At 36.4% G+C, this 12,850-nt stretch overlaps 1 protein-coding gene across 6 annotated transcripts in view; it reads right to left on the bottom strand.

Annotated features, from left to right (window-relative positions):
- Positions 1-67: 67 nt before the first annotated feature.
- Positions 68-12,850, bottom strand: part of frya (furry homolog a (Drosophila)) — a 128,245-nt gene continuing 115,462 nt past the window's right edge. For all 6 annotated transcript variants that reach the window (XM_056473868.1, XM_056473864.1, XM_056473863.1 and 3 more), the window contains 7 exons: positions 12,589-12,829; positions 5,698-5,847; positions 5,499-5,597; positions 5,032-5,115; positions 2,606-2,716; positions 1,795-2,000; positions 68-1,259 (listed from right to left, as the gene is read on the bottom strand). In XM_056473868.1, coding sequence (XP_056329843.1) covers positions 1,001-1,259; positions 1,795-2,000; positions 2,606-2,716; positions 5,032-5,115; positions 5,499-5,597; positions 5,698-5,847; positions 12,589-12,829 — 1,150 coding nt within the window. In that variant the 3' untranslated portion in view covers positions 68-1,000. The remainder of the gene's footprint in view (positions 1,260-1,794; positions 2,001-2,605; positions 2,717-5,031; positions 5,116-5,498; positions 5,598-5,697; positions 5,848-12,588; positions 12,830-12,850) is intronic.

Consider the following 12,850-nt stretch of genomic DNA (forward strand, 5'->3'; position numbering starts at 1 on the left):
TGTATATGTACATAAAACCAATCAAAAATTTAGGAAAACAACAAGTATCACTCGGAGACAAAACAGGTTTCTTAATAATATTATTTATTCTTCTATTTATTGCATGCACACTTTCATACAGCAAACAGCAAAATAACACCATAAAAATAAAAATCTTACAATTATGGGCTACACTCTCTCTACTATTTACAAATGTATTTTTTAAAATAACGCTTTATTCCATAAATATCTCTGTTTTGTCTTATAGTACATACTTTTGCATGCTTGGCCATTTCATTAGACAGAATAGACACGATTTCCATCCTATAAAACTTTATAATTTCATAACAATCAAAGCATGACGATCTTACTTTCGAGAATATAAATAAATCTAGGAGCAACTAAACAGTACAAAGACATTAGTAAAATCAAACAACCCCATAAATAAGTGCTGGATGACCCATTTTTGTATCCAGGTCTCATTGACAGTAGCTTTGCATTGTGTTAAGAGACATTCTGTCTGTTTGGGTAAAAAAAGCTGAAGCAGGGAGTAAAAAGTCTGATCTTTTTTTTTTCGAACTATTTTAAAAAGCCACATAAATAATTCAGCTTTTATCTGATACATAAAAAACAATAACAGAATATTTCTGTTTTATCAAGTAGCCAAGAGCACTGAAATTTCCAAACATTCTTTCCAAAATGAAAAGTTTCACTTGGTGTGAAGCATTGCACATTTCCCTGTAACATGTGTAATGGTAGATGTGGGCAGAAAAAGCCATTTGTGGAGCTTTGGTATTGATGCCTGCAGTATTCGAGGCCCCATACGCAAAAGTAGTGCAAAAGAAAAGCCAAGGCGTGGACTTCTTTCTCTATCCCCTCTTGCCTTTTTTTTCCAAGCTATAAAAGCTGATCCTGTGAGCTCTAGCAAGACAATAATGAGTAAGTTTGGGGAGAACAATGAAGGCAGCAGCATCTTCAGACGGGAGTGGTGGAATGCCAGCCTGACCCCTAAAAGTTTGACTCAAAGGCTGATGCCGGTCACGCTGGAGTCAGGAAGGAAGGCAGTAATAGCCCGGTAGCCTTGTGCCCGTCGAATCATGTCTCGGATCTCGCAGTTGAGCTCAGTGAGACGGTTGCATATTTCGGACAGGTCTTGTTTGGATCCGACCAGGGCAAAAGTTCCTGTTTGACCCAGAGTTTGGTGGCGGAAATAGATGTTGAGGAGAGTCTGGATCTCATTCTCGGAGCTGCTGCCGAAGATGTCACTTGGCCACATTTTCCTGAAAGATATGAGAAAAATATTTAGGTACTCCATTTTACTATAAATGAATATGTTATAAGTGAATCTAATATTTTCAGGGATAGTCCGGCTTAAAAGGAAAATTCTGTCACCTTGGTGTCCAAAGTATGCTCAATTTTTCATTCATTTGACAGATGCACACAATTCCAAATTAGGCTTTGGCCATGCAGAATGAGTTTTTCTGTTCTAGAAGTGCACAAAACACTGCCTTTTTCTTGACTTTAGACAAGAGCAGTGCTCTGCGCATTTTATGTTGTTAGGCAAACACTGTACCAATAGTCTTAGTGCTGGAGCGCATGACGTCGGGCGTTTTTTCTACACAAAGTGCTCCATCAAATATATGAGGTGCAGTAGGTGGTTAGAACACAAGGTGAATCACAAAAGTACCCTCGGCAAAATATTGTTTAATTAGCATTAATAAATGTTACAGTATTTTCATTTTCTGAGTGCATTATCCCTTGGTGTTGCGAAATAAATCCGTTAGCTGTCATCATTTCTCCAGGGGGGAAGTTTACCTGCATTCACGTATGTATCGGATGGCTCTGGAGAACTCGCTGTTCCTCAGGCTCTCTAGAATGGCCTGCACTGCAGCCTCAGAGGAGTTGAAGGAGGATTCAGCAGTGGAGTCTCTCCTATCGGCTGTGGTCTCTTCAGCCACTGAAGCTGCTGCTGCCTGCAGGTTACTTCTCAAATCACTCAACTCTCTCGACATGTTCTGCAGCTGGAAGGATGACAGTTACACATACTGTAGGTGATAATCAGATCAATTATTTGTATGAAAATAATTATATATATAGTATTTTATATAGTACCCCAACAAACTATATAAAACCATGACATTAACGTACATATAACAAAGAACATTATAACAATTATGTGAATAAAGCATGCATTAACTGACCAAATATTGCTATTTTGTGTGTTACATCATGCATTAATTAAAAATTGTTGAGAAATACAATAATTAACACTTGTTTCCTTGACTGAGTTAGTTTGTGCCCATGTTTTAGCTCCATTTGTTTTAGTTAAACTATTGTTGTTAATTTAAGCCAATTCATTCAATAGTATTAATTCATTCTCTTACTTAGCAAATCTGTGCCAACAATTTTACTCAAACTAATCAAATTATTACAACATGTCAATGATTTTACTCAAAACAAATGGTTGAATTAATAATGGGAACCATTCAAGACAAGTCATGGAAACAATATCTTAATTTTTATTTAATCAATTTATTAAATTCTTTTTCCTTTCTGCATGTCATGTTCTCGTATGTACAGTATACTATTTAATGAAGATTTTCAGTAGACACAGATATAAACATACCTCTGGTACAGAGTTTATAGCGTGAACTTGGCCAATTAGTTTACAGTAAGACTGAAAAAGCAGCAGCAGTTGAAAGTGGAGTTTGTAGAGTCTTTGACAAAGCTCCAGTTGCTGTGAACAAACACACAGGGATCAGATAAATACCAAAATACTTGTTTAAATCTCTCTTAAGATGCATGGATGTCACAGTTGTAACAGAATAAATGATTTGAACAACTCATGTAATAATAATTCTCATTTTAAAAAATATGTTTAAAAAATCAGACATGCTTTGTAATATTACAAAATATTTTGATAATATTGGTAGCTGGACCAGAGGGAAAAGACGTGATGTTAAAGAAGAGGGTGTTAAACTTACTGCAAGAGATTCCATTTGCTTTAAAGCAGGCATTGCAAGAAAAAAGGTGAGAAGTGAGAAGGAAGAGAAGTTTCGAATAAAGTGTGAAAACATGCAGTCATTGCACTGGCACAGGCAATATAAAGAATGAGCAAACAGTGGCTCCACATGCATGAGCAGGAAAGTGAATGGACAAGCAGAGAGGGAAGTCAGTCACAGTATGCCCACTTATTTTTATTTTTGCACGGGGACTGTGCTGGATGACAAAATAAGACAATTATTATACATTTTTATGCAAACTGTCACACTTATTTGGTGTAAAATAAGTCTCAGGTGTCCCCACCCATATAGAAATCTGATCTATGGAAATATTTGCAAATTACATATATAATATACAAGTTTATATTTGGAATTCACATATACTAAATATACAGTATATGTCATATATTCAACATACACTCAAATTTTTTTGCTGCTTGTTCAAACTACTTTTGAGCTGAGTCAACACAATAGTTTTTTTTTTGCGGGGGTGGGGGGGTGTTTTGTTGGGACAACATGATAGAATTGTGTGGAATCCAGTGTTTTTTGCAGTGTATATTGCAAAAACTGATGTTTAACATATATACTTTCCATCACAATAACAAATATATACATATATGTGCAAATATATATGTTCAAAAATATGTGGCCATATATGAACACATAAATATAATTATAGCTATAACGTAATTCCGATGGTTGCAAAAATGTATATGTAAACATCCATTTTTGCAATATTTTGAAATGTATGTTGCATATATTACCTTTATTGGTAACACTTTATAATAACTACACACTATGAATCATTTATTAAGCATTAGCAAATAGTTCATTCATTATTTGTTAAGCATTAACTCTACATTAATAGATACCTGAATAATACAATATATAAATGTTATTTGAATAGTTTCTCAATCATTTACTAATTCATTTTGAATTATTTAAAAAACCACCAACTATTCTTAAATAACTAGTTTGTAAATAATGCAATACCTAATTTAGTGATGAAAAATGAATTATTAACAAAGTATGAAAACACAATCATTAAGCACATCTTGATGCGTTTAGAAGTCAAGAATACAGCATTTGTAGGTGTATTGATAAACTAACATCTATTAATGTAGAGTTAATGCTTTACAAATAATGAACTAACTATTTGCTAATGCTTAATAAATGATTCACAGTGTGTAATAAAGTGTTACCCATATATTTTATATATGTGAAATTCAAACTATATGTCATGTATGTAATTTGCATATATAGGTATGGCCATTTATCAGAAATCTATATGGGCAAAATGTGTTTGTGAAGTTAAAGGGACAGTTCACCCAGAATTCTGTCATCATTTACTCACCCTCCACTTCTTCCATACTTATCTGAGATCTGATTTTTGTATAATAATAGAAACTAGATTCCATTGGCTATTCCATTTATAGTGTTTTTTTGTTGTTGTTCCTACTATTAATGTCAATGGTTAACAGATTCCAGTAATGTTCAAAATATATTCTTTTGTGTTTAGCGGTGTATAAAGTTTTGAGCTACTTGACTAATTGAGTACATTCTCAATTTTCGGTGAACTGTCGCTTTAATGACCAGCAGAGAGCAACCGCCATATCAAACATAAGAATAGAGGGCGCTGGTGCGAAGTAACACAGCTTGCATTTAAAACAGGCGAAGCGAGCAGACATAGAAAGAGATGTCACTCACAGAGCTATCACAACAATCGAAATGCAGAAAATATAAGAGGGACATTGAAATGGAATCGGAAACATTTTGGGCAACTATTCTCATTGGTATCTCAGGAGTCAGGACACAATGAACAAATACAGTGGCATCAGTAAGTAGACAATGAAACAGTAATATTCAACGAATAAAGACAGAAACACATGCTCTATTTGTGGTACATCACCACACTGTTGAAGAGCTGTGTTTAAGTAAATTAAAGCTCCAGTTTGCTCTCTATTTGATTATTAACATATTATTATTAATAAAATAATAATTATTTCTTTGGAATAACGATTATTTTATTAAAAAGACAGATGTCAGATACCTTCTCTTCTGTTTCAGCGGGCTGATAGGTGATCACTCCATCTCCACTGCATTTGGGGAAGCTGGCCTTGCAATTGCACAGCCACTGGCAAATTTAAAGGCATGAACAGTAAGTTAAACAGAACAAGCAGTATTTTTTATTTTATTTAAAGCTTCTTTAATGAAAATATTGATAAATATCAAATGTGTATTTTATTCAGCAAGTGAAAAAAATCTAAATGTAGACAAATCTGAATAGAAAAATGTTTCTGAAGAACTAAATCAGCATATTAAAATGTTTTATGAAGGTTAATGTGGCATAGAAGACTGTAGTAGTGATGAAAAAATAGATGAATTGATGAAAATTATGGAAAATTAAGTAGTTAATTACATAATTTAATTATAAAAAATATTTTAATAATAAACTGTTGAATAATCTAACTGTTTCTAAACAAATACTAGAGCATCTAGAAAATTGATTGGACGTACTGATATGACTGCCTCCTTTTTGTTGTTGTAGGTCTCCAGATACTCCTGGAGCTCTAACACACTAAACTTCATCTTCTCCAAAAGCCCGTAAGACACAATCTGAAATTCAAGAGTAAAAAGTGCATTTCAAAAAGGCATGTACTCTACGCATACACACTGAGGTACATCATCCAAACACATACAAAAAAAAACAACTTACAGTGTCTGCGTCGACAAATAACGTTGGACAGTCGGAGCAGGATGTGAGCATCTGGGATGACCTTAAAAACTTCGCTCCAATCCCACGAAGGCCATCGCCAAGATAGCCGGCAGCGTCACAGGTCAAGGTGCAGAACTTGGACTGTATATTCTGCAAGTCAGAAACAACATATCCAGTTTGATCTGCCTCAAAACAGCTTGTTGTCAGAATCAATAAAATATAATCAAAGATGCTGCGTGTCTTCTAAAGCTTTGGCACACTGAGTTGTCGGCTTTGTGTGACGAACCAAAGAAAATTCGAGCTAATGAATAAAATGTACGTCATCACTTGACGTCAACAAGGCAGCTCCTGCCAGATTTTAGACTGATTTACTCATTTAGTTGATCCATTTCACTTCTGACTTTGTTGAAATTGAGAGACAAAAGTAAACTTGCAGATTTGTGACAACACAACTGTAGGAGCCATATTTAATAGTTTATTGTTTTAGGTAAGTTTTATGGTTATATATATATATATTTGCATGTTATATACTTTTTTATATATACTGTTTTTATATACTTCTTATGTTCTTGCCATTTGCATGTCATATACTTTACGTTATTTTCTACTGCGCATGTGTAGTATGCTTCATAAAGTTTCCACAGTTGGTGTGACACACGTGAGTTTTTAGTGCAATGTGCAGAAGTTGGAGAGCACAAGCTTTTGACCGTAGAAGTGAAATATTGGAGTCATTGTTCATCAAGCTGGAACAAACAAGTTGTATGTGAGTGGATTTTGACAGCATTGGCACGTGTGGATGTCTAATGTGAAAATAAAACGAAGATACATTGAATTAGATGGACTCTTGTGTCTTGATCGAATGTAAGAGCACTAATACGCGTCAGGACTTGTGAATTAAGCATAATGGTCACATGTACCCTACATGTAAAGTCAAAAGCTTTCTCCGTCGACAGAAGATAAGTGGTTTAAGAGCGCATTTTCACTTTCACTGCACGTTGTCAACTTATTGGATGAACGAGCGCACGCGGATGGAAGAATGCATCAGGACAGGTGCATATTGCGGACGCAGCATCACGTCCCGCCGAGCGCAGATTCGCGCCTGATTCAAGTTATGAATGAGGAAAGAAAGATCGCATTACAATGCACACAATGTGTATTGAAAAGTACATGCAATAGTGAATGGATTTGCATGCATTAAGGTCATAAATGGCGGACGACGGTGACGATGCGGCTATTACCGATGTTGAACGCAGGAGGGCGCTCACAGACAAGGGTTTGGAAGAGAAGCTTCACAATAAGATCAACGCAAGAAGAGGCAAGTTGAGACAATTAACTGCAAAATCCAACGAAATTGAATCGCTTATGGAAGATGCTTGCAATTTGAATGATATTGAAACAAAGCAGTTTAAGGTTTATAAAAGACTATTTGAAGAATTTGTTGAAAGCAATACTTCAGTGCTGATGTACTTAAATAAGGAAGAGTGTGAGACAGATCAAGAAATTTGGTTTCATCCTAAAGAGTCGTGCTGCAAAAGGTTCATAGAAAAGATGAGGCTGTGGATTGAGGAAACTACGGACACCATTAAAATGTCTCAAAGTTGTGACAAAGAAGTGTCACCATTAGACAGTGTATCAATGGTGTCATATAAGACACGTGCTTCTAATAAGTCTGGAAGTGCAGTGACATCTGCATCTAAAAGGTCCTCAAGGTCTACAGCATCATCAGCTCGTCTTAAGGAAGAAGCAAACAGAGCAGCATTGTTAGCTAAAGCAGCAGCATTAAAAGAACGACAGGCATTGGAGCTGAAGGAAGCACAGTTAAAGGCTGAAATGGAAAAGCTGGAAATAAAAACTGCTCTTGCCATTTCTGATGCTAAACTAAAAGTATATCAAGATAGTGAAGAACAATATGTTGCAAGTCAAAGTGTTGCTACTAAATTAAGTGACACAGATCTTCCCAAATCACAGCATAGTGTGCAGAATGAGTACAGTGCGCCATCAATGTCTAGCAAATTGTTAGAACATCCTGAGACAATTCAAACAAGTGAACCTCCAAGTGTCAGACCTAAAAGATCAAGCATGATACATGAATGTTCTAAACATGGTGATGAGACTTCACACCACAATATTGGCACAGTACAGCTTCAACAAGTGATGCAACGCCAGACAGACATAACAGAAATGCTTGTAAAGAATCAATGTCAGTTATCCTTACCTCAGCGTGACGTTCCTTTGTTTCATGGAGATCCACTTGAATTCAGGTCTTTTATTAAAGCATTTGAACATGCTGTTGAATCTAGAGCTGATAGTGATGCTGATAAGTTATACTTTCTGGAGCAGTACACTAGAGGAGAGCCTAGAGATCTTGTGAAGAGCTGCCAGCATATGCCTGAACATCGTGGGTATGCAGAAGCGATGAAACTGTTACATGAGAGGTTTGGTAATGAGCTGAAAATTGCGACATCTTTGATGCAAAAGGCATTCAAATGGCCTGAAATAAAGTCAGAGGACGGAAAGTCTTTAAGTGCTTACTCACTGTTTTTAGTGACTTGCCGCAATGTTATGGAAGACATTGATTACATGGATGAGCTAGACAATCCTACCAACATGAGGATTATCATTTCAAAGCTGCCATACAAATTGCGTGAAAGATGGAGGGCCCACGCTTATGAGCATGAGGATCGCACAGGAAGGAGAGCCAGATTCATACAGTTGGTGGAATTTGTTGACCGACAAGCAAAGGTAATATCAAATCCACTCTTTGGAGATCTGGACGTTTTGTCAGGTGATAAGAAACACACTAATAAGTCTTCTCAGGCAATCAAACTGAATAAGGAGGGCAAAAGAGGTAGCAGCTTTGCAACTGGCATACAACAGTTTAGTGAAAGGCACAAGGACTTAAATACAGCAAAAAATGATGGTGCATCAGTTATTAGTGCTTTCACTAAACCCTGTGCATTATGTGAGAAAAATCACACATTGGATGAGTGTTACAAATTCAGTGCAAAGTTATACAAAGACAAGTTGGACTTTCTGAGAAAGAATGGATTCTGCTTCGGATGCTTAAAAAAAGGACACGTAAGCAAGGATTGTACGAAGCGAATCACTTGTAAGTTGTGCTCAAAGAAACATCCGTGCATGTTACACATTCATGCACATGACAAAACTCATGAGAAGGTGGTAACAAAAGTGGATGAAACTGAAACAGTTAAAAATGTTCCTGTTGCAGTGAGTCATGAAACAAGTGCCTGTACTGGGGCCGGAGACAATTGCGTTCTTGCCATAGTACCTGTTAAAATAAAGTCCAAAAAAAGTGACAGGACAGTGAAAGTATATGCATTTATGGACCCAGGAAGTTCTGCCACTTTCTGCACTGAGTCGTTAGCAAGACGGTTAAATGTTCAAGGCAGAAAAGTTGACATGTTGTTAAACACTGCAATGCCTGAGCATGTAAAACACCCAGTCATTATACCTAAAGAATCCCATGTCACCACTTTAATCTTAAGAGACATTCATGAGAGAGTTGGACATTGTGGAAGAAATTATATGATTTCAAAACTGCGGCAAAAATTTTGGATCACATCTGCTAATTCAATTGTAAGAAAGTTTCTGTCCAGGTGCGTGACATGCAGAAAATTCAGAGCAAAGGCTGGCGAGCAAAAGATGTCAGAACTACCATGTGACAGAGTAACACCAGATCAGCCACCTTTCACAAATGTAGGTGTGGATTATTTTGGACCATTCGAAGTCAAACAAGGTAGAAGCAATGTGAAGAGATATGGTGTATTGTTCACTTGTTTGACAACAAGAGCTATCCATATTGAAGTTGCACATTCATTAGACACAGATTCCTGTCTAAATGCCATTCGACGGTTTGTAAGCAGAAGAGGGCAGGTGTCAATCCTGAGAAGTGACAATGGCACTAATTTTATGGGTGCTGAGATGGAACTTCGTAAGTCCATACAACAGTGGAATCAATCAAAAATTGAATGTACTCTTATGCAAAAAGGCATACAGTGGATATTCAATCCACCTTCTGGATCTCACTTCGGTGGAGTATGGGAAAGGCAGATAAGATCTGTTAAAAAAATCTTGAAATCAGTACTGAAAGAGCAAAGGTTAACGGATGAAAGTTTGCATACATTGCTGTGTGAGGTGGAAGCAATAATAAATGATCGACCACTTACCACCGCTACGGATGATCCCACTGATTTGGAACCTTTGACACCCAACCACCTGCTACTATTGAAAAAACAACCAAACTTGCCTCCTGGACTTTTCAAAAAAGAGGACACATATGCACGTCGCAAGTGGAGACAAATTCAGTACATTGCTGACTTGTTTTGGAAGCGGTGGGTGCGTGAGTATTTGCCTTTACTTCAGGAGCGTCAAAAATGGTTTCAAGCCAGAAAAAACCTTTCAGTTGGAGATGTCGTTCTTATTGTTGATGAATCGTCTCCAAGAAATTCATGGGTTCTTGGAAGAATCACAAAACAGTTCCCTGACAAAAAAGGACTAGTGAGACGTGTGTTGGTTAAGACTAAAACCAATACCCTGGAAAGGCCAATAGACAAGCTATGCCTTATATGTGAAATGGACCATTAAGCAAGTATCTGACAATTTCTTTGGATGCAAATTGTGGACACTGGACAGTTAAGAAGATTAAATTGATGCTTAAACATTGAAATTATATGGCTCTGTTTCTGTAAAAAAAAAAAAAAAAAGGGAAAGCATAAAGTAATTGTCAGTCTGCCTGCCTGTCAATTAGGGGCCGGAAATGTAGGAGCCATATTTAATAGTTTATTGTTTTAGGTAAGTTTTATGGTTATATATATATATATTTGCATGTTATATACTTTTTTATATATACTGTTTTTATATACTTCTTATGTTCTTGCCATTTGCATGTCATATACTTTACGTTATTTTCTACTGCGCATGTGTAGTATGCTTCATAAAGTTTCCACAGTTGGTGTGACACACGTGAGTTTTTAGTGCAATGTGCAGAAGTTGGAGAGCACAAGCTTTTGACCGTAGAAGTGAAATATTGGAGTCATTGTTCATCAAGCTGGAACAAACAAGTTGTATGTGAGTGGATTTTGACAGCATTGGCACGTGTGGATGTCTAATGTGAAAATAAAACGAAGATACATTGAATTAGATGGACTCTTGTGTCTTGATCGAATGTAAGAGCACTAATACGCGTCAGGACTTGTGAATTAAGCATAATGGTCACATGTACCCTACAACAACTCTATCTTTGGTCCCACTTTACATTAAATGTCCTTAACTACTATGTACTATGTCAAAATATAAATTCAATGTGTTTAATGTGTTTATAATGTATTGCAGAACACTTCTGGAGCTACTGAGGAGGGGTACGGGTAGGGTTTTGGACAGGTTTGGCGGTATGGGTAGGTTTAAGGGTAGGTTAAGGTGTAAGGGATGGTCAACAGTGTAATTTAAGAGGTAATTACAAATATAATTACATGCAGGTATTTATCCAAGCATAAGTATATCACAACTCTATCTTTGGTACCACTTTATATTAAGTGTCCTGAACTACTATGTACTATGTCAAAATAAAAATACAATGAGCTTAATGTGTTTATAATGTATTGCAGATCACTTCTGGTGCTACTGAGGTGGGGTACGGGTAGGGTTAGGGGCAGGTTTGGTGGTATGGGTAGGTTTAAGGGTGGGTTAAGATGTAAGGGATGGTCAACAGTGTATATATATGTAAACTTGGGATTGCCTGCCGGGTATTTTATTTAAGGTGATATTTGTTTTTATATTAGATTTTTTTATATATACTGTTGCACTAAAGTCCAAAAGAGAAGAATTGATGTTATTTATTACTTGATTGTTCAAGCTACCTCACAGAAGTTTTCTGTTTGTCAACAGAGTTGTTAAATGTTAAAATAAAATGAATTAATAAGGTAAAACATAAGGAACATCCTGGATCTGCTTCTTCGCTCTTTTTTTAATCTTTTATTTTGTATTATAAAAGTATTGGATCGAGTTTCGCTATCGATAGATACTCAAAATCAAATGACTTAGACTCAAGGGCAAAAAACCTGATCAGGACATCCATAGTTATTTCACTATGAATGGAATGAAAATAAAAACATTCTTTGCAATAAAAGTGAAATTACAGAACCTACATACATGCACAGAGGTTTTTGCGTCTGAACACTTCATTCACAGTTGTACATTTTCATTTTAAACATGATCTTATTATGATTGGCATCCACACTACTCCAGAGTTTATGACCCTTAATAACAAAGACTTTTGGAAACATTTTAACTTGCATTACATTGCAGAAGGACCAAAATCCAGACATCTGAAAACAAATATACCCCCTGATTGGCTCTTCTGGATCATTGCATATCTTGCCCTGATTAGTCAAGCCCTACTGATGTGAACATTTAGCTATGTATTGTTTACAGTGAATATTATTAGCCTATGTTTTGTGTTTTATTTAGCAACAGTGTATAGAATTTTATAATGAATCTCATTATGCATGGAAAATGCATCTTGAATGCATAGTTCACCCAAAAATAAAAATTCAGTCATCATTTACTAACCCTTGACTTGTTCCAAAGCAGTTCGAGTTTCTTTCTTCTGTTGAACACAAAAGAAGATATTCTGAAGAATGCTGGAAACCTGTAACCATTGACTTCCCTAGTAGGAAAAACAAATACTTTGGAAGTCAATGGTTATAAGTTTCCAACATTCTTTAAAATATTTTCTTTTATGTTAAACAGAACAAAAACTCAAATTGGTTCAAAACAAGTCAAGGGTGAGAAAATTGCAGAAGATTGCAGAATTGTTATTTTGGGGATGAACTATCCCTTTAACACTAGGTGTAAACAGGCCCTATGAGTTACCTGAAAAAGCGAGGAGAAGACTTGGAAAGTGTACACTGCACAGGAGCCATCTGAATCGGCCACCAACTGGTTGAGATGACTGCGCCAGGCCTCCTCGGCATCATCGCACGCAGTCGGCTGGAAGGCGGCCAGGATGGCGGAGAAAAATGGAGAAGGTGGAGGAGAGGAACGCGACTCTAAAAGCAGCTCCTCCTTTTCTTCTTCTGCTTGTGCCACAGAGCTAAACTGCTCTTTAAAACCACTGAAAGAAAAGAAGGATAGA

The sequence above is a fragment of the Danio aesculapii genome, chromosome 15 (assembly GCF_903798145.1).
Source record: "Danio aesculapii chromosome 15, fDanAes4.1, whole genome shotgun sequence".
Taxonomy (NCBI): domain Eukaryota; kingdom Metazoa; phylum Chordata; class Actinopteri; order Cypriniformes; family Danionidae; genus Danio; species Danio aesculapii.